The 27,207-nt window shown below is 48.3% G+C and overlaps 1 protein-coding gene across 3 annotated transcripts in view; it reads right to left on the bottom strand.

Moving 5' to 3' along the window:
- CHKA (choline kinase alpha) overlaps nucleotides 1-27,207 on the bottom strand; it is a 62,336-nt gene that overhangs the window by 13,931 nt on the left and 21,198 nt on the right. Inside the window, exons 2-8 of one of the 3 annotated variants that reach the window (XM_082626633.1) lie at nucleotides 22,820-22,931; nucleotides 12,976-13,005; nucleotides 11,976-12,029; nucleotides 5,819-5,932; nucleotides 1,481-1,614; nucleotides 986-1,090; nucleotides 166-224 (exon numbers count right to left, since the gene is read on the bottom strand). In XM_082626633.1, coding sequence (XP_082482759.1) covers nucleotides 166-224; nucleotides 986-1,090; nucleotides 1,481-1,614; nucleotides 5,819-5,932; nucleotides 11,976-12,029; nucleotides 12,976-13,005; nucleotides 22,820-22,931 — 608 coding nt within the window. The remainder of the gene's footprint in view (nucleotides 1-165; nucleotides 225-985; nucleotides 1,091-1,480; nucleotides 1,615-5,818; nucleotides 5,933-11,975; nucleotides 12,030-12,975; nucleotides 13,006-22,819; nucleotides 22,932-27,207) is intronic. The other 2 variants (XM_082626634.1, XM_082626635.1) reach the window with 2 other exon arrangements.

The raw sequence follows: 27,207 nt of genomic DNA, 5'->3' as shown, positions 1-27,207 counted from the left end.
CTCACTCTTTTTAATAGTCACACAACACTTCGTGCATGGCTGTGCCATAATTCCATGTACCTAACCCTCTCTTCATGGGCACCTGGCATTTCTCACACACACTGGAGGAATCTTCTCAGTAGACACACGAGCCCCATCTTCAGCGTAACAGGCAGCAATTCTTACCTTCCTGACAGTCATTGTGACAAAACACGACTGGAGATGGAGTGGATTCAAGTAACGATCTGGAAAACGAAGGTTTTGCTGTTACTTCTCACCTTTTCAGCTCCCTCCCGTGGCAGGACCTCTGCACACGCTCTCCCCCCTCCGGGGGGCCCTCCTCAGAGCCCTCTGACCTCGGACCCCAGGCAGAGCCCTCTGTGTCCGTCTGTTTTGACCTCTGGTTTCCTTCATAGCTCTCATCACAACCTGACTTTTTAAATTTACTTGTTTTCTCTCTCTCCTAGTAAAGGAGAAGCTCCTTGCAGACTGTCTTGGTCACATCTCCTCAGAACCAAAGCAGACACTCAAATATGTGAGTAGTAAAAGGTGGAAACGCTGACATTCAGGCGACAGATGAAGGCTAGAAGCCTGCGTGCCCCCCGCGCCCTGGAGACACCAGCGTAGCCTCTACTCAGAAACTAGTGTCAAGCTTCTTACTCCATCCCCCGCTAGCTTGGGCTGATCTGTTCCCCTCATCGGCTGACACTCGCTGGCCTGCCCCCATGGTTCTTGTCTTTTGTTTTTGTTTCAGAAAAAACCTACCACCCTAGTCACTGACCAGGACTAGAATTCTGGAATTTTACCTCCTTCGTGAAGCCACTCATATAAAACTGTAACTCCAGATGACAGAATTAATCTGTTTAAACTCATCCCACAAAACCAACGTAAAACACCAAGCCTCAGGTGATGCTTCCTAACATTCACTGAAAGCAGGTGTGGTGACTAAGAGCATTTACATTTCTGGACCAATGTACTTACTAAGTTAGGAAATGGAAGCACTCACCTCAGGTTTTCTAGTTCCAAAGGCAGGTTGTAACTGAGGAATTTGTGGAGCTGCTTAACTTTGGATTCCCCGGTAAATTTAATTCTCAGCACTTGATTCAGGTATCTTGTAAAAGAGGGGAACGAAGGATCAGTGCTCAGTTCACCTAGCTTGCTTTTGGGGCTCTAGTTCAATGTAACCATGCAAAACCCGCAGGGGCCCTGACCCCAGACGGAGAGGAGGGAAAAGGGCCTGGGGTTCAGCACACTCTAGGATGTGGATTTTCTGCCCATCCAGCCTGTCCAGGAGCATTTCTGCAAACAGTCTTTCCTGGTTCAGGAACTGATTTTTACATGCAAGAACAATTTATTCATGAGACAATCATCACCAGCGGACAGCCTGTGCGCTGGCGGACCGGGAAAGGCCTCCGACCCACACGGCAAGCAAGAGCTGCTCCAGAGCCTCTGGGAGCCACAGGCGGGAAGCTAGGTGAGAGCCCAGCGGCTGATCACTTACTTTTCCATTGTTCCAAAAAGCCACTTTGGTTCCTTATTGAATGGCATTTTCATACCATGAAATCTGGCCATTTTCTCAGCTATTTCTGCAGAAATATCTGGCAAACTTAATTCTTCAGTGTCTAATCGCCGGCTCTGGAATTAAAAAGGGGAGTTAGAAAATGGCATTCATCCAGGTAACCTTGAAGCATGAGATCACACAACCCTAGAGCTAGAAGCATCTTTGTAGGGCATCTAAGTCTCATCCAGGGCACAAAATTCCTTCAGAATGGGCACTGTGACCTGCAGACAGCACTTCTCAGGGAGGGGCAGGCCAGCCACAAAGGTCCATTTCGCTGTGGCAAAGTCCTTCTCACGCACCTATGGTCTTGCCCTCCCGTCACTCTACCCCACACTGCGGGGGCTCCTCCCCAGGCTCAAAGCGCCGGGTCGTCAGCCGTTTATGCCGTGGCCCACGTCCAGCTCCCCCATCAGCTTGGCCCTCCTCCAAGACACAAGGCAGGCGGTGTGGTGCTCAGAGCAGCTTCCCAGAAGGGGCGCCAGGCGCTCGGGGCGAGGGTTTCCCACTCCTGCCCTTGGGGCAGCCCGGCACCCAGCCTGGCCCAGAGCAGGCTCTCAGGGCAAAGCCGACCAGGGACAGGTGTGGCGGTGGGCTTCCTCCATCTTCTGTTAGTGCAGCCTGAGGCCACACTCGTCCTGGCTGCGCTTTCATGGCTACCCACGGGAGCACCTCTTATCTTTTCCAAACCAACCACTTCCCTACCGAAACCCAAAGAGATTTTTCTGAGAATCCGAAGCCATACAGCACAGGAGTGAAGAATGAGTGTCCCCAAGTTAGAGAAATCCCAGCTCAAATTCTGGGTTTAACACTCATTTCAATGCTACGTGGCCAAGGGTGTAATTTTATACCTCTGTGCCTCGTTTTCCGGGCTCCATAAAATGGGAACCAGGACATCAAGTCCCCGACAGGGTGCTCTGAACTGAAGCAGACGCTGCAGGCCAAGGCCCCGGGCCAGCACCCAGCCAGGGAAGCCTCAAAAGATGGCAGGTGCCTTGTGATTGGAGCTGAGAGCTCCCCGAAAGCATCAGGCTCAATCCTCCCCTCAACCCCAGATTCTCCCAAGTTATCAAGTCGCGACAAGGACAGGGAACTCGGTGTCTAGCGGCAGGACACCAAGGACTCCTCGAGGCAGCTGGCCAGCTTTCATTCGGCTCTGTTAAAAAATGCCCGTAACTGGTCTGGCAACAGGGATAATTTAAAGCTAACGTGCTCAAAGGTGAACAAATCTTGGAATCCAAGCTCTTTTCCCAGCACAAAGAAATATGAGACTGACTACCATTCTCAGAGGTCACTGCTCTCATGTGTCCGCTGGAGGACAGCCACGGGAACAGGTGAGATGGACTTCATCTCACCCCATTCAGCGGTCAAGGGTAAACCTGGAAATTAACATACGCTATCAGGCTGAGCCAAATGGAATCGCGGTTTGTGGCGGGCAGGAACAGTTGAACGCTGGCAGTTTCATATGGTTCAACCTAGCATTTTAAAATAATTTAAAAAAAAATCTTTACTATGTTATGTAGTAAACGTGTACACGAGTACAGAACTTTAAAAGGAGAACAGGGACTTCCCTGGTGGTCCAATGGTTAAAACTTCACCTTCCAATGCAGGGGGTGTGGGTTCGATCCTGGTCGGGGAGATAGGGGGCCAAAAAACCAAAACATAAAACAGAAGCAATATTGTAACGAATTTAAGAAAGATTAAAAAAAAAAAAAGTTTAGGGGCTTCCCTGGTGGCGCAGTGGTGGAGAGTCCGCCTGCCGATGCAGGGGACACGGGTTCGTGCCCCAGTCCAGGAGGATCCCACATGCTGCGGAGCAGCTAGGCCCGTGAGCCATGGCTGCTGAGCCTGTGCGCCCGGAGCCTGTGCTCCGCCAACGGGAGAGGCCACAACAGTGAGAGGCCCGCATACCACACACACACAAATTTTTTTTTTAATAAATAAATAAATAACAAAAAAACCCACAAAAAGAACAGGAGAACAGTAACTATTCCACAGACATAACCACCTACATGCCCTGATCTCAAGGAGCTGTGTTTCCCCTTGAGACATTTCCATTATTCTAAGTTGTGTTCCCTGGTCCTCTACCTTTTCTAAAAAGGGAAATTTTATCACATGTATATTTATTAAACAATTTGTATCTTGCTTTTTATTGGGCTTTATACGAATGGTATGATACCATTTGTAGTCTTCTGCAATTTGGTTTTATCAACGTTATGTTTTTTAAGATGGATCCACGTTGGCACTTATAACCATACGAAGTGTTTTGTATTTCTAAAATTCTTTCTAATACTGTGCTATCTCATTTGATTCTCATGCTAGACAGATGTTACTGTCTTTAATGGGAAAACTATAAATAAAATTATAAATAAACTACAGGGATTTCCCTGGTGGTGCAGTGGTTAAGAATCCGCCTGCCAATGCAGGAGACACGGGTTGGAGCCCTGGTCCGGGAAGATCCCACATGCCGCGGAGCAAGTAAGCCTGCGCGCCACAACTACTGAGCCTGCACTCTTGAGCCCACGAGCCACAACTGCTGAGCCCGTGTGCCACAACTACTGAAGCCCATGCGCCTAGAGCCCATGCTCCACAACAAGAGAAGCCACCGCAATGAGAAGCCCACGCACCACAACCAAGAGTAGCCCCTGCTCACCGTGACTAGAGAAAGCCCGTGCGCAGCAACGAAGACCTAACGCAGCCATAAATAAATAAATAAATTTATATTAAAAAAAAAAACAAAACAAAACCCTACAGCCAGGCGCCAGGGAAGAGACTGAAAGGACTCTTCCATATAGGGAGGTACATCCATTCCTTCAAACACACCCCAGGCTGGCAGCTGGCACCCACGGCACCACATGTGAACGAGAAGAGGGCACCCCCCCCGCAGCCCCCGCTGGACGCAGGCCTGGCGAGCAGAGAACCCTGTTGGCCAGGTGTCCTCGTGCCCTGCACCGCCTGCACCGGGCGGCCCCGCACAGCGAAGCCTCTCGTGGCCAAGACATCACATGAGGCAAGACGTGAAGGCAGCAGCCCCTAGCCCTTAGGAAGCTCACACAGCTCAAGAAGGGGAGCCCCTCCACGAGCGGGAACACAGGCCAGCAAGGCTCGGCATCTCCACCCAAACGAGCCGGTCACCAGGCCCAGAGTTGCCGCACACTCAACTTTATAGGGAACTCTTAAGGCTCAAAGCCCTCTTCGGGGCTCGGGGCTCAGGGCACGGGGCACAGGGCGGGGGCTAAGCACACAGAACTCTAAATGAGGCGCACTGGCGGGTGCCGGGGCAACACTAGCAATGCCTCAGGACAGCAGGGAAGGGAAAACAGCCCCGACTCCTGCAAACAGAGGATCTGAGCAAGGCCTTGAAATGTGAAGGGACTTGACAGGCACATGAGGGCAGGGGAGACCCTAAAGTGGGGGGGGGGCAGTGGGAGACAAGGGAAAGAACAGTGGCGGCACCCGCAGGGCAAAGACCAGACACGTGGCACAGTGTGGGCAGGGCCACGTCCTGCAGCGAGTTCTGTAACCAAGGCCTGGAAGTTGTTAGGTTTCACAAACAGGCCTCCTCGGAGATTCTGGGGGTTCGGTCCCAGACCGGCACAGTAAAGCAACCGCAACAAAGCGAGTCATGTGAATTTTTTGGTTTCCCAGCGTGTACAAAAGTAATGTTTACACTATACTGGAGTCTATTAAGTGGCAATAACATTATGTCTCAAAAAACAATGTACAGGGGCTTCCCTGGTGGCGCAGTGGTTGAGAGTCCGCCTGCCGATGCAGGGGACACGGGTTCGTGCCCCGGTCCGGGAGGATCCCACATGCTGCGGAGTGGCTGGGCCCGTGAGCCATGGCCGCTGGGCCTCCGCGTCCAGAGCCTGTGCTCTGCGATGGGAGAGGCCGCAGCAGTGAGAGGCCCGCGTACCGCAAAAAAAAAAAAAAGTACATACCTTAATTAAAAAATATCTTATTGTTCAGAAATGCTAACCACTGTCTGACAATGCAGGGCCACCACAGACCTTCTATTTGTAAAAACCCAGCATCTGCGAAGCTCAGTTAAACAAGGTCTGCCTGCATGTTTCTGAATGGATGAACGTATCTTTGCAGGAAAGACAGGGGTTTTGATGTAAATTCAAGAGAAATTTTGATTTTCTTTACTTCTGTGCTAACATAGGCCACATTTACTATTTTGGACCACAGCACCTCGGGCTCCTGCAGTGACGGTGACGAGACAGACTCCATCTTCTCGCTGTGGCTCCCAGCACCTGACCAGCCTTCCGCACATCTTACCGGGATAAACTGCTCCAGGCGGCCTTGGGGGAAGATGCCAAAGAGCTTTGGCCCCAGCGACCTCTCTGCGAGGATGGCAAACATAACGCTCTCCAGAACCATGGCCTCGGCGCCCTGAAACAGATGGCAACACATCAACCGGTTACTGAGTGTGGACCACGTGCCAGGCATCAGCAGTCCTTTCACATGAGCCATTTCACCCACTCCCACAGCAACCCTGATTGCGTATCATCATCATTATTATTTTTACCAATTGTTGTTTTTATTACCACTGTCCCCACTTTAAATACGAAGAAACAGATCTGTAAACTTCAGGAGCCATGCTGGCAAACATCACACTATATTGATGAGATTTAAAATTCAAGTTGAATTTAGGTCACTGGTTCCAAAAATAGAACAGTATCAATATTTTATCGCTTCTATTTATTTTAAAACTCCTATGAGTCTCACCCTTGGCATCTTATCAAAGGTCACAACAATTCCATCCATTCTGGTGACGGTCGATCTGTTTTTCGGTCAAGAGTGCCCAGGGAAAGAAAATGGTTCAAAGGGCCCTCTGCCCATGAAACTGGCCTGCGGGGTCCCCCACGGGGTGCAGGGTCTGTGCCAAAATGCACCCTAGCACAGGGCGCTCAAGGTTTCTGTTTTCTGCTCTCATCCCCAGTCTCCTCTGTCATTTGATGCTTGTCTTTCTGTCTACACCTCCTTGACGTTCCTACGTTCCGCCTTCAGTTACTCCTAATAACGAAGTGGGATCTAGAGCCATTCTGCCTTCAAAATCCACCTTTTGGTCTCAATTCAAATCCACTCCTTAGTCCTCTTCCCTTAAGCAGGAAATTACAGATTAAGAGTTTCCATCGGTTGGGGTGAAGGGCGGGAAGGAGCCCTGTACCCAAGCGTCTTAAGGAGGGAGCTTCTACAGATGGAGCTTCTACGTCGATGTGTTGGGAGGGGCACCAGGTGTGGTCTGGAAACACTCTCAGGTGCTTCTAGGTCACCCCTTGTTCAGAAAGGGGCCGTGGGGACAAGATCTCAGAGAAACATTGCTCAATAAAACAGAGCTCTTTAAAATATACTCATTTTACCAAAATGGATGGAGAGACTTAGCAGGACAAACTCATCAGGCAGGGACATGATTCTAAACTTGGCGAGAAGAAAACAAAAAGGAAAAAAGAAAAGCTACTTCCAAAGGACATGGGGCCACATTAAAGTAAAAAGTAATTCAGTCACTTTTACATTTTGGGGAGAATGGGTTTGTTGGTAATCCATCCACCATCTTTGTATAATCTTCACAATTATGATCTAACCATCATCACCTTGTGAGGCCCAATCTCTCTATTCACTAATTTGCAGTTCTGTACATATGACTGCTATGAACTGGACTGTGTCCTCCCAAAATTCAGAGGTTGAAGCCCTCACCACCAGTGCGATGCTATTTGGAGATGTGGCCTTTGGGAGGTGATGGATTTAGGTGAAGCCACGAGGGTGGAGCCCTGACGGGGTCAGTATCCCTATAAGAGGAGTCCCCAGGGAGCCTGCCCTCTCTCCCTCTCTCAGTCTCTGTCTCCCTCTCCGCCACGTGAGGGCACAGGCAGGAGACGGCATCTACGAGCCAGGAAGGGGCCGTCACCAGAACCTGGCCGTGTTGGCACCCTGCCCTTGGACCTCCAGCCTCCAGAACTATGAAGAATAAACCCAGGGAGCTTTTTCTGGCAGCCCGAGCAGACTAAGACAAGGACAATCCAGACACAGCACTGATCTATCTAGTTAATGGATTTTAGGAGGACTTTGACCAGACGGGTTTTATTTCTTAAACGCTTAGAGAATGAGAACGAATTCCTAACAGCTCTATTGAGCTGGCAAAATGTTTTCACTCACTCACCTGACCTCACAGCAAACAGGCAGGAGGTACGGTCAGTGCTGGCCCCATTTACCTCAACTCCGGCCTCAGAGACACCCCACAGGAAGTGAACCCTCTGCTGCCGCCTGCCCAAGCGATCGGAGGCTGGCATCGTGGACGAGGAGGTTCTGGGCTTGGCCCAGACCAGGCCGTCTGCGGGCAGTGGCTCTTGGCAGCCCCTTGCCCTCTGTCCAGTCTCCCACCTCAAAACTCCAACCCACTCCCCGACTGTTTCCAAAGAGTAGGATCGGGATCTCCTCTGTCCTACGTAGCCAGGATTTTGCCGGGATTAAAATTTGGTTTTTCAACCTTTTTCTGTGTCGAGTGACTAAGCTGGAGGGCACTGGGGTTGGCATATGTAAGACACTCAGGTGCAGCCAATCCAAAATAGCCCTTTACGTCTGAAATGTCCACAGTATGACTTCACGAAGTGCACGTGGTGCCCATGCAGTGCAAAGTCTGCTGGGAGCTGACTTCACACGTGGCACCATCACTGGTACTGGGGCCGAAGCCACACTGTCCAGGATCCTCCAGAGCAGGGTCCACCCGGTGCCAGGATGGTGGAGAGAAGATGGAAAGAGACTTAAAGAACTTTCCAATTCTCTTCAGCACTGCTCTGCACACTGTGAACAAGAAATACCTTTGTTCTTCTGTGATACTGCAGTTCAATATTTATTCACAGTGGGGAGAAGGGGGCGTGGTGTGTGGAGGGAAGGATTTGGAGAGGAAGAAAGAAAATGCCAAGTTGCAAGCAAGAAAGATGGGTAGGTTACGAAGGACAGCAGGTATCCTCAGGCCTCCAAACCCTCAAGGAAAGCGAGCTCAGTGAAGGACGGGCGCACGGGCGTGACCCGGTCCACCGCCCGCAGCACCCGGGCTCGGCGCCCACCATCCACCCACGGCTGGTCCTGCTCTCTCAGGAGAGCAGCTCAATACCTCAACTTGAAACGAATCACGATGGCTTCAGAAATACTCATTCATATATTCACCCCCCAAATATAACTTGGACATGTACTCTGTACCCGGCGTGTGCTAAGCCCCAGGGAAACAATAAGAACAAGACACACGTGGCTGCTGCCCGGACAGAGCCTGCGTTCCAGGGACAGGAACGGCTGGAACCGAGCAGGGCCACTGGCAGACCGGGGCAGCGCAGAGGAGGAGCAGAGGGTATCCTGACGGAGCGTGACGGGGTGGCCACCCCCAGGCGGACACGGTGACCCTGATGGGGGCAAAGCAAGGCCTGGGAGGGGCCGATGAGCGGAGCAGAGGAACCGAGGAAGAGGACCGAATCAGCCCAGAGAAGCTGCTGGGGCCGCCGCGGGGTCTGGGCCAGATACAAAGTCCTCGGCGTACGGACAGCATGAAAGCTAACGAACTGGCCGCAGAGGGGGAAGCAGCACAGAGCCTGGGGACGCCCAGCACCTGCAGCAATGTTTCCAACCGACCGTGCCGACAGCAAGAAACACATCTTACAGGGCAACCGAACACCCCCGATGTCGCCGGGGCAGCAGGAGGGGAACCGGGGCAGCCGGCAGTGCGGGAGGCGAGGACGCCTGCTGGCAGGACGGGCGACAGCGTGTCCTGTGTCAGACGCTGTGGAGACAGCGAACAGGGCCAGAGGAAAGTGGGCCCTGGATTTGCCAACACAAAAGTTGCCGGTGACAGAACCAAGAATGGCTCCGGGAGCAACGGGGACAGGGTCAGATGGAGACCCGGGCAGAGCAGGCAGAGGAGCGGGAGGGCCCGGGGTGGGGGGCTGGGGGAGGGTTAGACGGACTTCTCACTTCATCTGTGTCCAGCAAGGACTGAGAAGACGTAACAGCGTTTCTCTGGTGGGGAGGGGAGGCCAAAGAGCAAAGAAGGTGAGACACACACAGCACAGGCCACGGAGGTGAGCCCGCCAGAGACTCGCTGGCCCCCTCCTGAGGCTTAGCACCACAAACGGGAATGGAGCCAGGCCTCCCGCTGGAGGAGACCAGCCATTCAAAGAGGCTCAAAGAACACAAACCACCTTCCCCATCCTGACAGCCAACTGCCCCGCCTTCTGACGCAGAGGATCAAAGACAAAATCACAGCACCTACTACCGTTGCCTGCGGGGGCCCCGAGCAGAGATCCAGCCGGTGCAGGAGGAGGAGGTGGTGTGGCAGTGACGCGCGGGTCCCCGGCGGCGAGGGCACGCTGGACTAATGAGAGGAAGGGACGAAGAGTGTGTACAAGCAGCGGGATCCGCCCTGGGTTTAGAATCTCACAAGAACAGGCAGACGTTAACACGTAATACGGAAACTTACAGCCACGGAAAGTGCAAAGGAGAGGCACTCGGTGCTGTAGGAGCGCGAATGGAGGAGCAACCCTAGATGAGAGCAGGAGGGGCTCCCTGTGGAAGGAACCTGGGAGCCGAGATCCCAATGGTCAGCAGCAGTTGGGGGGAGCGGTGCGGACTGAAGGGCAGAGCATTCCAGCCAGAAGCAGCAGCATCTGCAAAGGCCCCGCGGCAGGAAGGAAACCACACAGCTTAGGGCCACACGGCTGGAGAGCAGGGAAGCGGGAGGGCGTTGTGAGATGAGACCGGGAAGCTCGGCGGGGGTCAGGCTGCCGGGACCTGGCAGGATAAAGCCCACCTAACTGGGACGAGGGCAGAGAGCCACCAGCGAAGGATTGTAAGCAAGAGGCTGACACGATTGGATGAGCGGTTCAGAAGCCAGCTCTGGCCAAGACGAAGGGGATGGCCTGCAGCAAATAAGAGCAGAGGTGGAAGCCCAGGGAGGAGCTGGTGGCAGCTTGGACCAGGCAGGTGCACAGCCCAGACAGAGAGAAAGCAGACAGACCCAAGATACGGTTCAAAGGAAAACCACCAACAGACTTGTGGATGGGACACAGGGGTGAGGGGACAAGGGTACAGAAAGTGACTCCCTGCTTCCTGGCCTGCCCAGAAAGGCCGGATTTAGATTTTGCTGTTTGGAGGGGTGTGGAGAGTATGGGTTCAGTCTTGGACCTGGTTAGACACCCCAGGAGACGGGGAGCAGCTAGTGTTAGCTCCAAGCAGGGCTGTGGGCTGGAGGAGCTGCAGACCCTTGGCCGCTAGGAGAAATGCAAGGACCAGCTTTGGATCAGGTGGCCTGGTAAGGCGGGGGGTGGAAATAGGGCCTCAGGCCTGGGGACTCTGAGTACTTAGGACAACCGCAGAATGAGCCCACAAAGGAGGCAAGGAGGGGTGCAGGAAACGCGGGGCCTTTACTTCGTGTCCCTGTGTCCTGGCCGCCTTCACTGCTAAGAAGCCCAGATAAAACGAGAGCTGGAAACACACTTCAGATTTAGCGTCATGGAGGTCCTAGTGACCCAACAGTTTCAAGTCCCAGGAAGGACGAAAGGCTATACACAAGGGGCCCAGGAGGCTGAAGACAGAACGTCAGTCACTTCCCACTGACAGCTTCTCAGTCAGCGTCTCTCAGTCAGAGAGCACACATTCCAGATCCTCTAGACCACAGTCTCCGGAGCAGGGCCCATGCAAAACTTCCACGGAACCGCGAGGAAAAAACAGCAGCGCTTTTATTCCTTTATATGATCTCACCTCTTTTACATTTCTATTTCTTGATCACTTCAATAATTCGTATGCAATTAGTAAAACCAGTGTATTTACATGTGTCGATATTACGGGGTGCGTGGTGTGTATGCTACACACGCACACTCACACACTCCCCCCGTTATACAGAAACCTCCACACACCAGGGGAGTGTGCTCAAAAGTTTTTCACTCCCTGGAGTGTGGAGATCACTACTCCAGACGCCCCACCTCTGAGCCTCAAAGAGGGGGCAGGTGCTCTTGACCTCAAGCTCTTCTGAATATACGCATTTCTGAGTGAAATCCCCTATTTTAGGAAGAAGCCTTCGGGAGCTGGGTACCATGCAGAGGGAAAAACACTCCTGCCTGCCCCGGGGAGACACCTGGGCAGTGACAGACTACCTCCACGTCAGAGCATCACGCACGCAGGTCACCCCAAGCCGCTATCTCCTAGCACCCCAAATGCTGTTCAGATCACCCTAAAGGCACCAAGTCCACTCCCTACACCCTCAGCAGGAAATGGAACACAGACTGTTCGTTGGGTCTCACTGTGGCAGCTCCCAGTACCCCCAGAGCCCCTCCTCTGGGACACACAGCAGGACTCCAGGGCAGGAAGGGGCGCTGCCCGAGCAGGGGGGCAAGGCTGCCCACCACCAGCTCACACCTCACACAAATGCAGAACGGACTGAATTACTTACTTGAAATTCATTGTCTTTCTGAGCTTGTTCGGATCCCTCCTTATTACAGGACCGCTACGAATGAGAAAAAGCAAACACTTCCAGTGAGATGGGGAACACTGTGCAGACACTACCTCCGCAGCCATCAGAACAGTCAGGGTTTACAGAACATCACAGATCTTCAGCGAGGGTTTCTCAGCGCAGTCTAAATGCACCACCGGTGTCCCACTAGGACCAGCGCCCGAGGAAGCACTTCATTTCTTTACTAGAAAAGGGGTGTGCTGTCGAGACCACACAGCTGTGAGTCTCACCACCATCCCGAGTACCTTTTCACAATTTCATTGCAGGAGGAAAGTCAGTGGAGGCTGCTCTCCCAATCAGGCCTCCTCAAGATAAGCGCTGGGCTGCCTTATCTCGTTTAGCCGGGTGGGTCTTTTGAGGCAACGCCAGCCCCAGGAGGGTGCTGTCCTGCAAGGGCAGGGGGCGCACATGGGCTCGCGGCCGCCGAGGTCAGCACAGGGTGGACGAGGGTGCCCTGTGTGGGCAGGAAGCCCGGCACCTGGTCTGCGCGGCCGAGCCTGATCATCAGGGCACCGCTGGCTCAGCGTGGAGTCTTCCTCCACCCAAGAGAGGCCTGTGCCGGTTTAATAAAGGCCCAAACTTATTTCGTATGTTAACGTATTGAGAGATACTTTCATCGCTTTCCTCAATGAAATTGCAAATTATTGGTAACCAGGATTCAGTCAATAACACACCTCAACCACAAACTACCATAAGCAACTCTCGGGCCACATCCTTTCTTCATGGCAGATCTTATCTTTTAAAAGCAACCCCCACCCCAAGTGCTTTAAAAACCTTCATACGTGTCCTGTCAAAATTTTATACTCAAATATTGCCCCTACAGAAATGTTATTTGTTAAAATTAAACTAAGTCTGCTTACATCAGACACAGAAGCCCGTAAGGGAAGCTCCTTAAATATGTTAAGGTAAAAGATTCTTGAACATCCCATGAAAAACATACCTTTCCACTCCACAGCTTTATCAAAAATACCTGTACCAAGGGCAGAAGGTGTGGACAGGAAAAAAAAATGCCACGTTAAGCACCACCAGCTACTCTGACATCATTCAAAACACGTCAGCGGTGTAAAGCGACAGCTCCCATCCGTCACACACGGCAATGACATCCCACAGGCGTTTAATGTTTTGTATAAACAGGACATGTTCTAGTTTACTCGATGTAAAAGTAAACGAAATAAATATCCACATTCATATGAAGTTATCTGCAAAAGAGCTGCACTTATACATACTCAATAATACCCTTAACACACAGTTAAGTACACTTTGTACAAAGTACAGAAAGCACAGATGGGGGATGTATGCTATTTTCATTTGTGTAATCTGCATTTCTCTGCTGAAAAGATGCTACAGGTTAAATCCCGTTACAATGAAAGCTACAAAATGAAAATACTACAGAAATACTTTTAGACTTTTGCTGATGGCCTGACGTAGGGTGGGATAAAAACCCTAGGGAGGAGTATCTAGGTACCATGAAAGCGCCACTCCTTCCTTAACTCCGGAACACCCTCCTGAACGCACCGCGGCCGGCGTAGACCTACACCTTAGCTGCTCCCTCCCCCCAGTGGCCTACAAGCTCCTAGTGAATAGGGACTCCATCTTTTCTTTACTGTTGGTCTCCCCAGCAAATCCTGGTGGCTCACTACACTTTGTGGCCGCCACAACTAAATAAACACTCCTGCACTGAGAAGCTCAAGGAGCCACCAAGGGCGATGGGCAGACCTACATCTGTGATCCCAGTAGTGGGGGAACTGGCAACAGTGTCAGTCAGAATGCCCGACGGGGCTGAAATGTCCCCCAAATATTAAATCCTTGTGCTTTTTCTCCCCAAAGACAGTTAAGAACAAAAAAAGGTCTATAATCTGATATACTGCATATATATATGTATATATATTTTCTCATTTTGATACTTTGTAGGAAAAGACAAACAAGGAATTTGGATATCCTACTGAAATTTGTTGTAACGGGATTTGACCTGTACAAAATTCTAGATGACTATGGTTATTCCTATGCGGTTATTACTTGAACTGTATCTTCTTAGGGAGATACAGTTAAGGGGTTATTCAGCCAGCAGAAGTTCCCTTTCCCTTGTCTAATGGTGCTCTCAAAGCCAGCAAGTCACCTCATCCAAGTTACAAATGGGCTGGCTTCCGAGGCCACTCCTGGTTAACATATTAGCGCTGTTAGGTAGAAACACATTCTGTTAATCATTTCCCCGCCCCTGCCCACCCCATTCCACCCCCAAGTGAATGCACTACTTCTCCCACCGGAGCACCATCAGGAAGGCAAGATGGACCTCTGCCATACCCAGCCCTCTGTTCTGTTTCCTCAGTACAGAATGTTCAGGCTCCCTCGATCCTGTAGGTAAGAAGGGCAAGACCAGGAAGCCACAAACCAAGTGGACTGAATCTTCACGGAAAGGTGAGAGAAGCAGCCTCCCGCAGAGACAAGCCAACAAGAGAGAGCGGCCAAAAAAGAGTCAGAGGACTGTTCTGTCCAGGAAGAAAGGAGGTAAAGTATAACTTGGAATCTGTGGGATTTTATTTCAGAGGCACAAATTTATTTGATGCAGATATTAAAACATATTGTACGAGTATTTAACATGACTCCAAATTCTTCACCAACTAACTTGTACATTAATAAAACTTAGCTTTCAATAAGTTATAACATAAAGGTAAAAAATTTTAACATTAGAAATTTGGACACTAACTGGTTATTTAATATTAAATAATTATTAAAAATTTTAATGTGAACACTAATGTAGTCATGTTTTTTTTTAAATCAGCTTATATAGGTACAGACTGAAACCGTCATGGAAGAAATAGTACAATGTCTGGAATAACCCTGGAGAATGAATGAAGGTAAAGACTAAAGAAAGCTGGTCAGAGAGAAAGATGGATACTGGGTACCTGGGGTTCATTATGCTCTTCTGGTCTACTTTTGTGTGCATCTGAAATTCTCCATAATAAAATGTTTTTAAAAATAAACGCTGAAACTTCAAGACCTAAGAAGTCAGAATGTATCCCACATGCTTACGACAACGCCCAACTCTGTGAATATACTAAAAACCACTGAATGGTACACTTAAATAAATAAGTGAATCGTATGCTACAAAGATGTCATAAAAACAAAAAAAGAAGACAGCCAGTGGTAATAAAAATATACTGCCGCTGGCTTCCTCCCATCTTCCTCATTCTTTTCTTCCTATTTTGGGCTTGGTTTTCAAGAGAATCTACAAGTATTCACCATAACCCACGTATTCATTAGCTGTGCTGTAGCAAATAGGCTAAAGTGTAACCATAATAAAGGGGGTGTGGCTGATATTTTGTTTTAAAGTTATAGAAGAGTTCAAAAGAGGAAACAGACCTGTGATTGACCAAGCACTTGTAAACTTAAAACCTAACTAACTTCCTAAAAGCCTGAACTCTATTAGCTAGGGCCAGCGGTCCCCAACCTCTTTGGTACCAGGGACCAGTTTCACGGAAGATGATTTTTCCACGGACCGGGGGTGGGAGGGATGGTTCAGGCGTAATGTGAGTGACGGGGAGCGACAGGGAGCGACGGGGAGCGACGGGGAGGGGGGGGCGGGGCGGCAAGGCCCACCTCCTGCTGTGCGGCCCGGTTGCAGCCCGGGGGTTGGGGACCCCTGAGCTAGGGCAGTAAGATGAGAGCATAGAGAATTCTGACTTTTTACTTTACATACGCCTATACTTTAAAAAGTGTTTAAAAGTATATGTTACTTTTACAATAAATATATTTGGTACAAGGTTTCAAATGTTACTTTTCTGGCAAAGTCGCATTTAGAGGCTTTTAGAGGTTTCTGTACTTTAAAGAAGACTATGCAAAAAGTAAGTTACCTGGTATTCCACAATATAACAGGTTTATTTCTTTAAATTTGTTTAAGCCAAATAAACTCTCATCGCTTGGCTAGTTCTTAACAAAAGAGTCTGCTAATGCTGAGGGAACTAGTTTTATGATTAAACTACTTTAATAAAACCACATTTGTGAGATGAAACAAAGCAGCATCTTCATTTTCCCTAGTCTGTGTATGTGTGGCTGTGTGGAGATAAAGCCTCTTTTAAAACAGGAGTAAGTTGGTTGCAGCCTTGATAAAGTGCTTTGGGATCTATAAATGAGTGATTAAGAAAGAATAATCCAAATGTTAGCTAGACTCAACTTCTAGGGCATCTAAGATCTGGTCTAGGAAAATCATCCATCTCTCCACTAACCTGAGATTAACCTCCTGAGTTGAGTCCCGAGGGACTCCAGACTATCAGTGTTTATCCTGAGAGTAACAGGATGGGCTGCACTAGCCTGAATGTTCAGTAGCTGTGATGCTCGTCTGGCCCTGGAGTGACACGGGCTTCCTGACTATATTGCCTGTGGCTCTGAAGATTCTAAGATCCACCCTGGTTATCTGACCATGTCGACTCTCTACGAGAGAAGAGGTTCTCAACGAGGGGGCCACACCTGCCACCATCCCTGTAAACGATCGATCGGGCTGTGTCCCACCTCTCGGGAGAGTTGGGGCAGGAGAGGGTGAGAATCCTGACTCCCTAGAATGCACAGCAGTCATGTGGTTCTTCTCAAGTTTTCTTCTCAATATCACGGACCCTAACCTTCCTGCTTCCTGATCTCTATGAAAACATTCTGCATTTACTGCTTTCATGGCTTCTTACAGCCTTTTCTGAAAATATTTTATAGAACACGTTAAAATGTGAGATGACAATGCAATGATTTAAAGTATAGCTTATGTGATTACCTAGTGAACACATATAGATTACGAGAATTTAAAGAGACAAATGATTCCTAACGTTTTACTGGACAAATGATTCCTAACGTTCTTCTAGAGTACGTTTGATCTGCCCAAGGACCAATCTAAGACAATGTGACCCTGCTGAGCTTCACAAACTCGGATGCCTTGACGAACATCAAGAGGAGACTAGAATGTCTAAAAGGCTCTAGGCAGACATGAACTAGGAGAAAGACAGGTGAGTGGAAGTCCAGGTAAAGAAGGCGCCTTTCAGGACCTTCTCAAGATTGAGGTCTGATCCAGGGTAACCTGAGGCCCCAAGACTCCAAAGGCTTCTGAGTTCCTTCGGCACGAGCACCCCAAGGGCTGACGTGTAAGCAACGCATTTCCAGGAAGAGCGCCTTCGCTTCTCCAGCCTGTGTCCTTCCACATCAGATCAGCACTGCTGAGCTTCATAAAGGCACAGGGTGGGGGAGAAGGACACTAAATGATTAGGACAGAGAAGGAAGTTTCTAACTCTAACCACCATGTCAATATGTGCATAGCATTTCCTTAAGGCTGAAAGTGGTATGAAGGAAGAAGCAGCTAAATACTTCCCATGAATTTTCAAGTTGAGGCCCATACATTTCTAAAATTACGAAATGTTTGTCATTTTCTACTGAGGAAACAGAAGAAAGGGTCTGATCTGCTTTGGACCAAAAAAACCCCCCCAAAAACAAAACACCCAAAGTGATATATACAACATTCTGAAATCTTAACTACTGTACCTCTTCAAGCAAGCACAAACTGTAGCTGGTGCCACTTAACATAAGCATTACAACTTTGTTTTTAAAAAACATTTCTTGAAACCAAGAACTAAAAGAAAGAAATGAAAGCTGTAGAGAATGCTCCAACTTCAGAGGACTCATACTATACCGTGAATCGTGTCTGTCACCTGGAAACCAGAGTGCTCCAGGCACGATCGCATGGACAAGCCTGCAGCAGAGAACACATGCACATACAGCTAAAGTGGTACATTGCCCCCAACGCCCTTCACGCCACCCAGCACAAAGACATTCCTTCCCAAGAGGGCGGGCTGCGGTCACGCCAGCGTTCCAGGGACCAGAAATCTGTATTGGCTTCATGCTCTAAAGCCCAAACATTTAAGACCAGCAAGACAAAGACACTTTGCATATGTCAAAATTAGACACAAGAGTTTGGGGTTTATTTAGTTATCAAAAGAAGGCACCAAAGCAGGTACGGAAGGTGGTACCACTGTAGGCTGTAATTTGGCAACTATCTTTGGAGAGTATTAATGGAAGAAATACGAGGTTAGACCAAATGGGAACACGCAATACTAGAAACATGTTTCACTTCTGAGAGGGAGGTTTTGACTGCCTTAGAAATAGGTATAATTACACCATGCTCAACACATACAAGGGGAGTTTTTAAAAGCAGAGTAAATTAGGTCATGATGACCTAATACAATGAGAAAAAAAATCGAATGCATCGTGTTCAGTGAGCAGGGACATGTGCTCAGCCTCTCGGGACGGAGCGGGCTCTGCATGGAGGAGTGGCAGCCATGCCGTCTCAGCTCCAGAGGGACGTGCTGCAAGCAGGCAGCTTCTCAGTAGCCAAGAGTTTACTGCCAGCTATCTGTAGGCTGCTCTGCAATTTATCGTGACTGAATTTTTAATTAAACTGGGGTTAAGAGAAAACAGGGAAGAAGACATTTTGTTTTCTGGATTCAAAAAAGACCGTGTCCCAAACGGTACTCTTTTGAGTCACTGATACATATCTGCGTTGTGCCTTGATGCCTTTCATTTAATTATAGTTAGTACTTCAACAAACACTAATATTAGCCTTCTACTACTCAAAGAACAAAAACAAAATTTTCCCAGACAGCACTCGAGAGATCGTTGGTGTATTATAAACGTTCATGCCTGTGAGACCGCTCAAAACGGTGAGGCCAAATCTCTCCATTCATGCAGAGAAGGGACTGGCTCGACACAGTCGCTGTTCTGACAAGAGGCAGGGCAAAGCCCCCTCTGAGACTTCCGCCAACTGGCACAGGTTACATTGAAAGAACAATACGTACTGACATTTGTGTCTTCCACAATTCATGATAAATAAGCAAACTGGTTATTTGTAATCAGCCAAACTTGCTTCTGGGAAAAGGCTGCTACTGGACGATGCAGAGCTCATGTTCCTTCCCAGTACCAGAAAGGAAAAAAATCAAGTTACATTGACAGCTAATTTTATCGTTTCAAGCTCTCTTCTAGCAATTATCTCTCTTTCCGCAATGGCAAAGGCTAAACCAGTACTTCTCTAAACTTCTACCGAGCTATCCTACCCGCTTCAGTCACGGGTAATTTTATAGTTGAATTCGGTTTCCATCGTCTATGCAGCTAATGAGAATAACCTCCTTGTCATTAAAGTTAAAGCTGGCCTATGTGAAATAGACACTGAATTCTACTGACATTCATTGTTTTAAGATCACACCAATACTTTTATGTTTAATAATCTCCTGCAAATAATATCGTGTGGTGTGGCAGTTTTTCGAAGCTGTGTGTGTCTTACCTTGTTTTATCCTCAAAAGGACCCATTTTTCCCCTTGTCCAACACAGGACTTTCCATACGCCCTAAAATTAACACCAATCCTAAACAAAACATCCAGGGTACAGCTGGGAAGCCTGTTTATGTCTCATCTTATACAGAAATGGGGGGTGGCAGAGATAGCTGTTTGTGGGGCAGAACTGTGGGCCTTAAACCCAACCAGGAGGTTTTACTTGGCCTTCTGCTACTTAAGCCTTAGTGAACTGCACCAGAGAGCAGCCATTTCAGGGCTGCCATGGAGATAAGGGAAGTCCGACATCTCGCAACACCAAGATGAAGAAAAACAAGAAAGTCGAGAAGCATCTCGTTATTTTAAACCAAGTTACTTGTAAATGGTTGTAAATGTAAATCAAAAAAGTACTGCTACATGATATTTGATTCTCACAGAGGCAAAAACTTCCAAAGCTGGAACGAGGAGGAGAAAGGGAAAGAAGGGACACACTAAACTAACCCAGTCTATCATGTAATTAAGCAAAACAGCTAAACGTTCTGAGGAAATACGTAAGTCTATCATTATGTGCAGTCATCAATTAACATGTTTCAGGGAAGGAGCTCATTCTAATCCACCTTGAAGGATGTGACAGCTGCGTTTATATGGACAATTTAGGAAATACCAAGTTATATCTGTACAAATGTACATGCATGTATAGGGGTGTGTGTGTGTGTGCTTTCCTCTAAGTAGAGTCAAAAACAAGGAAAGCATAACATTTGATTTGCGTGATATTTCTGTCTTTAATCCATGCATTTATGAAAGTAATGTGACTTATTATTTGGGTTCCATAGTTGCTCAGCCACATCTCTTAATTAATGCAAATCCTGGCAAGTTACTATCAATTTTGGCCATTTTTGGTGCAATCCCTGGCACCATGCCGTGAGAGCTCAACTTGTGAGAGCTCAACTTGTAAAGCGCACGGCACTGCCGCCGGCCTCGAGTCTTACTGACTGCTTAGCCTCGGGCTCTTACTTTCCTTCTCTCTTAAACTGAAGTTCCTGTTCGGAGTTCCTGAATTTCTTCCCCTCCTCATGTTGCCAAAGTATTCAAATGGCCAGCAGTTTAAAACGGCCATTAATGTCCGAAACTCTAACTGGCAGCGGGTGCCCCTGCCAAACCCCAAAGAACTTGGGAACCAAAAATACCTGAGGCTGTAGGTTTCATGGTTTTACCAAGTTCAAACTTCAACAAAAAAGTGTACTTGAACTAGGGACTCAATCAACTGCGTAATTATATTGAAAACACTGAGTCCCACCTATAAAGCAAAGAAACAGCTTTTTTCTAACAAAAATGAGTTTGTTGTCAGAGTCAGTTGTGAGACTGTCAGACGTTTGCTCATTATCCATCTCGTGGGCTACCTGCTTCCCTTTCTACCCATGTGCTTTCAAGCACAGCTTCTACTCTTCATCAGCAGATGCAGTTTCAGGAATGGAAACTAACAGCCTGGTAAAAATAGAATCGAGAAGCTAAATCCAGAGTGCTGCCCCCTCCGCCCCCATTAACTGCATGTAAAACATACTCTGATCGTTGGTTTGGTAAAAGTTAATGCCACTTTAAGTGGCTTCAATTCTTCTCTATTTTGCTGAGTTACCTAATAGTCTTTTTTTCCCCTTAAAAATAAATAGGGACATGGAATTCTGTTCCAACAAATTCTATTTCCAGACATTGCTATTGCACTTAAGTACTATCAGGTAGTAATTCTAGATTGCTAAAATTTCAAAAAGGACAAAATATTAACTACTGATGGTGAATCTTTATTAGGGGAAAAGAAAACTGCAAGGTCACGGCCTGCGTTGCAGCCGGCTCTTACCAAGTTACCTGTCCTTAACAGGGCACACATGCCAGCCAATGCAGCAGCCACCAGCTCCATGTAACCATTGCAATTTAAATAAGTAAAATTACGTAAAATTTAAAACTCCATTCCTTGGCTGCACTTGCCACTTTTCAGGCATATGAGGGCCACACGTGGCTGGTGAGTGGCGTCCTGGACAGCATGCATCAGAGCATCCCTTCACCTCCACGGGGCTCTGCTGCTCTCAGGGCACAGGGCCTGCCCCCGGCCTAGGAGGAGCTCACCGTGCACACTGAAAACGCTCCTATTTAAGTTGAAATAGAAACAAAGGCTCCATAAATCAGATTTAAGTAGTCTCATATCGCATGCAATCCCAGCAGCTAGTTATTAAAGTATTTTTAAAGTGTTGCTTAAATGAAAGCACACGAAACGAATGGGCAGAAATGGGACTTAATTGTTACAGGAAGTCCTCAGAGAAAAAAATGGCTGAAGGTTGATTTCATTAAAAGTCCCAAAAGGACATTAATTGGGTATAGTTCAAGAACTGCTCTGAAACTGCAACTTGATTAAATAAAAAACTGGACTGCATGGTAAGCACAGACCCTGTTCTGCTTGTACACTGTCAGTCAGCGGGGCAGGGTCGGCTGTCAGTCAGCACGTGAACCTAATGCCAAAGTGGCCTTGGGTTTCCTCAGACACGCTAGCTTGTTCCTAACCTCAGACCCTGACCACTCTCTCTCACAGCTGGACAGGGTTAAGGGAAAATTACCCAATGAAAAGGTTCAGTCACATGATGACCATTTTTTAAAATGAGTTAATATCCAGAGTGCCAATTTTAACTTTAATATTTCTAAACATATAATCGAATCATCACAGATATGGACATGACTTGCTTTTTAGACTGAGCTGAAAGAGACTAGTCTTTAAAAAAAAAAAAAAATTGAGTCAGAAAACTATTCTCTGTTTCATGAAGATCAAAATGGGCCCTTCCAAGGAAGATTTAAATGGATATCAAAATTCTACCACAGAAACATACACATTTATATGTGTGGTCAGTAAAATGATAAATTCATGGTATAGTTTTTTTTTTTAAATCCAGATATTTGGGATATCCTATAACTGGTTAAGACAATTCCACAAATAAGGTACTTTAACTGAAAGATTCAATGATTTAAGTAATATAAAAATTTAGAAAGATGAGGAATCTAACAAATTCAAAGCTCTAAAGAAATCTCAGTGGGAGGTAGTTAATAAATTCGGCTTCACTGAGCTCATACTTTTCCACTGGGGCTATCCTGTAAACCCTTTTTGATGATGCTTTCCCCACATTCGAATTTTACAACTTCAGTCTGAGCTGAAAATTTCAATGTGTGGAAAATCCAAGCATTATCCAGCACTATTAAAGATTTAACCAACATTGTACTTCCTCTGGATATAAAGCTGGACGTCTTTGTACTAACAAATAGTAAGTAAAGACAGAATTTACTTAGAATATAAACAGAACACCAAGTTGTGCAGCCCAGTTAAAGCAAAAGCAATGTATTTAAATGGCTCTTACAATACCGCTAACATATTTCAAGTCTCTTCCCAGGTAATTAGGAAAGAGGATGAGAACTGTGACCAGGCCCCTCCCATCCCCAAGCAGCCGAGGGACTCACCATCTTTAGAATCGCACCATACAGCCGCAGGAGCACCTTCCGAGGCTCGTCACCAACGGTGGCCAGAGTGTCGGGTAAGGAGCACTGGAACAGCATGTTACTGAGGCCACCTCTGTCAGAAACAAGAGGACCGTAAGTATCTGTATGTTGAAAGCAAGCTAAATCGCTTGTGGATGAGAAGTCAGGATCCATCCCACAAGAGCTGTCCTCATCTAAGTCTTCATTTAACCTCTCAGGATACTAGCAACGTAAATGATTAACCCCGCAGTTCTCAGATCAATTCCACGAGTCACAGTAAAAACAGGCAAATTCCGGATCTGCTCTTCTAGGACAGCGATGGGGGGAGTTTTTATAATTGCATGTGGCATCTGCCTCAGAGAGTGACAAGGAGCGAGGAGACCCTCCTCTTCAGCCCTGGGAATGGGGGGAAATCCCAGATGCCTCCCTTCCAGCCCACATTCATGTATGACCCAAAATTCCCATCATATACCCATCACTGCCAGGTTAAACTCTCGGGGCAATACTTAAACCATCTCCTACAGGACTTTCCACTTGAAGTGGAAAGATCCACCCCTTCTCAAACAGGTTTGCCTAACAGCCTTTTCAAAAAATTTGCAACATTAACAATTACTGGAGCTCTCAGAGCTCTCAATACCCTAAACCTTCTACTGTGACTACCAAAGACAAGCAACAAGTCACAGGGGACGTTTAAACCGGAAAGCATAGCCTTGGGGACAAATCACCTGCCTGGGTTGGAAATGATTGGGTGCAGAGGGTGCTTAGTTAATGCAGGGATTGGAGTTAAATGAACACAAAATACTGTATAATTAGGAATTCGAGACCAGAGGCACCTCATCTGTAGTAGACTTCAGAGTCCCCAAATCCTATTCATAGCCAGTCAGTAAACTGCAGGGAACTATTACATAAGCAAAGCACCACACTGGAAGCTCGGGTAACACAACACTGAAACAGGCTCTGGTCCCTGCCCTTGAGAAACTTCTGCTCTAATGAAGAAGGCAGACAGAAAACTGTAAGACAGAATTCAAAATCATGGGACAATGTCCGAACCAGATGCTTCAGCAAACCCTGAGTCTATACCTGCCTGTCAGAGGCATCAATATCACACAGCAGTACAGGCGCAACTTGTGGAGAAAAAGTTATCAGCAAGGTGGACCACAGCCTCCTACAACGACATCCCCCAATCACAGAAGCCAGCAGCCTCTTTCCCTGTTCTATCCACTGACAGTCTTAGCGGAGCTACGTTCCCCAAAGTGAGGCTAAATACAAACCTAAATTGCCTCATCACACGCCCAGTCAGACAGGGATCCTGAGCACGCAGTGACAAGCACCGTCAAAAAATGGTCCAAAAGACAGAGTTCACTTTGTGTGAGGAAGAAAGATAACAGGGAGAACCTTTTATCTGGAGGTTGTTAACGTTGCTGCGTTAACGGTGCCACAAAAATGCTCAAAGTTCCACCCCTGTGGCGGACACTCCCCACCCTCCTGGGTTAGAGAACCTGGGCTGTGCTCAGGCAGCAACGTGCCTTGCGTCAGGACTCTATTTACCAGCTGCCTCTACAGCTGGCCGGGCCTGTGCGACCAAGTGCTGGCAAATAAAATGTCAAGGAAGTGTGTCTGTGGCTTCTGGGGAAGCAACGTCAGACATGCTCACGCACTTGCCCCCTCTTCCCCATCCATCCTGCTGTGTGGACCGAGGAGAGAGTCGTGGGTCAGTGCTAAGCTACTGCCTCTGGGCTCCAAATTCCCACTCCAGTTCTGCTGTGATGCTGGGCCGGGACTCTGCTGATGACAAACCTCCTTTATCAGCTGCTCCCATTCATCAGGTTCTGGCGGCAGACGTGTCTGCCTGCCGTTCCTGCCCGCGTGCTGTGGCAGCAACCCGCCCGTTCCCATCCTCACTGCTTTGGGCGACCCCAGCACCAGCCTCAGGGTCCCCAGCAATAGCCAAGCAGTGCCCTCTCCTTGGAGGTGGGGATCCCAACTCTGTGGGCCCCTCCTCTCAGCTTCCAGGTTCTGATCACCCCAACCTCTTCCCTTGTCCCCCAGCCCCAGGAGCCTGCTTCCTGCACACTTAGTATTCCTTATCTTAATCACTTCTGTTCCCTTTTTGCTTTTTTGGTTCTCCACCGCCTGTTCACCCAATTCCCTATATTAAATGCTCTATGGCTGCTGAAATCCTAGTGGTGTTTCCATTTTCTTGCTAGGATCCTAACTAGCACATGTGGCCAGAGCTTTAACAGCTTCTTAGATCACGAGATTAACGGCCACATCCTAGAAATAGCAGAGCGGTTAGTTGAAAGGAGTCTGCATCCCCATCAAGCTGTGAAGCCACCACACCTGCTCAGCCTGGCTACTCCTGGACCTCTTTAATGCACAATGGAAATAAATTTCTATGTTGTTTAACCACTATGACTCTGGGGTCCTCTGTTATAAGCAGCTAAACCTAGTAGTAACTGATACAGCGTCACCACATCCACTTACTCCTGTTCTTCCAGTCTGGAAACTCTTCACTCTTCTCTGCCATCTAAAAACTACCTACTGGGCTTCCCTGGTGGCACAGTGGTTAAGAATCTGCCTGCCAATGCAGGGGGACACGGGTTTGAGCCCTGGTCCAGGAAGATCCCACATGCCGCGGAGCAACTAAGGCTGTGCGCCACAACTACTAAGCCTGCGCTCTAGAGCCCACGAGCCACAACTACTGAAGCCCGCGTGCCACAACTGCTGAAGCCCGTGTACCTAGAGCCCATGCTCCGCAACGAGAAGCCACCACAATGAGAAGCCCACCCACCACAACGAAGAGTAGCCCCCACTCGTCGCAACTAGAGAAAGCCCGCGTGCAGCAACAAAGACCCGACACAGCCAAAAATAAATGAATAAAATAAATAAGTTTATAAAACAATAAAAACTACCTACTGTTTAAAACCAAGTTCCAAGTCCAACCTCCTCAAGAATCTTTTGCTGTCTTCCCTGCTAGCTCCAGAAGACAGGGGTCACATCTAACTTCAATTCTCAAGGCCCAGTGGCCCCAGATGGTGGATGCTCAATAGAGATTTTCTGAAAATGACAATGACCCACAGCACTCTCCCAGAACCTCCCTTCTCCAAACTCCTCCCTGTTACATTTGGTAACTGACCACCTTACATTGTTCTCTAACAGGCTGGCGGTCAGCCTTGGCTCTCTAATTTAGACTGTAAGCTCCCCAAGGGACAGTCCCCTCTTCCTGGGAGAGGGCATCATGTAAAAGAAAAGCCACAGGCTTCAGAGCCAGGGAGCCGATTCAAACCCTAGCTCTGCACTGACTAGCTGTGTAATCTCGGGCGCGCTGCTAAACCTCTGAGACCCTCAAAAATGCACTCCTCTGTAAAGGAGCAGCACTTAAATCTAGTCACTGTAAGACCTCAGGGTCATGGAGCCCTGGGGCCGCAACGTCCTGAGCATGCAACAAGGGTGGGGTCATTCCATCCTCCGGACAACCTACAGGGCAGTGACAGTACTGCCTCCATCACACAGAGGAGGAAACAAAGCAAGAAAGTGGCAGAGCCACAACGGAAGACGGCGTCTGGCTCCAGAATCCTTGCTTTTAACCCTCATGCTGAGAGATGGGACACAAGCAGGAGGGCACCACGTGCCATGCCAGACACACAGTGGTGCTGCGGGAACCGCCATCCATCACAGGAGCCCGACGTCAGGACGGGTCTGTACTAACTTGCATAAGACAAATGTCTCTGTTCCTGTGGCTGCTGTCACTTACGACCACAAACTTCGTGGCTTTAAATACACAGGGCTTCCCTGGTGGCGCAGTGGTTAAGAGTCCGCCCGCCAATGTGGGGGACGCAGGTTCGAGCCCTGGTCCGGGAAGATCCCACATGCCGCAGAGCAACTAGGCCCATGCGCCACAACTATGGAGCCTGAGCTCTAGAGCCCACTAGCCACAACTACTGAAGCCCGCGCGCCTAGAGCCCGTGCTCTGCAACAAGAGAAGCCATGGCAATGAGAAGCCCACGCATCACAAGGAAGAGTAGCCCCCGCTCGCCGCAACTAGAGAAAGCCTGTGCGCAGCAACGAAGACCCAGCGCAGCCAAAAATAAATAACTAAATAAATTTAAACAAACAAACATGAATTTAAACAAACACACATTTATTATCTTACAGTTCCGGAGGTCAGATGCCTCTAGACAGGTCTCACAGGGCTAAAATCAAGCTGTCAGCAGGGCTAGACTTCAAAAGGACATACCTCATTCCAGGAAACACACACAAAATAACTAAAACAGATTCGGAGTGAGCTAATGAATTCAAAGAGGCGTTACCAGCAGTGATGAGGAATTACGGTTTAACGGGCACAGAAGTTCAGTTTAGCAAGATGAAAA

The sequence above is a fragment of the Mesoplodon mirus genome, assembly GCF_964341445.2.
Source record: "Mesoplodon mirus genome assembly, chromosome: 7".
Classification (NCBI taxonomy): domain Eukaryota; kingdom Metazoa; phylum Chordata; class Mammalia; order Artiodactyla; family Ziphiidae; genus Mesoplodon; species Mesoplodon mirus.
Note: the sequence above shows the minus strand (reverse complement) of the source record. Positions and strands in the feature narration are given on the sequence as shown.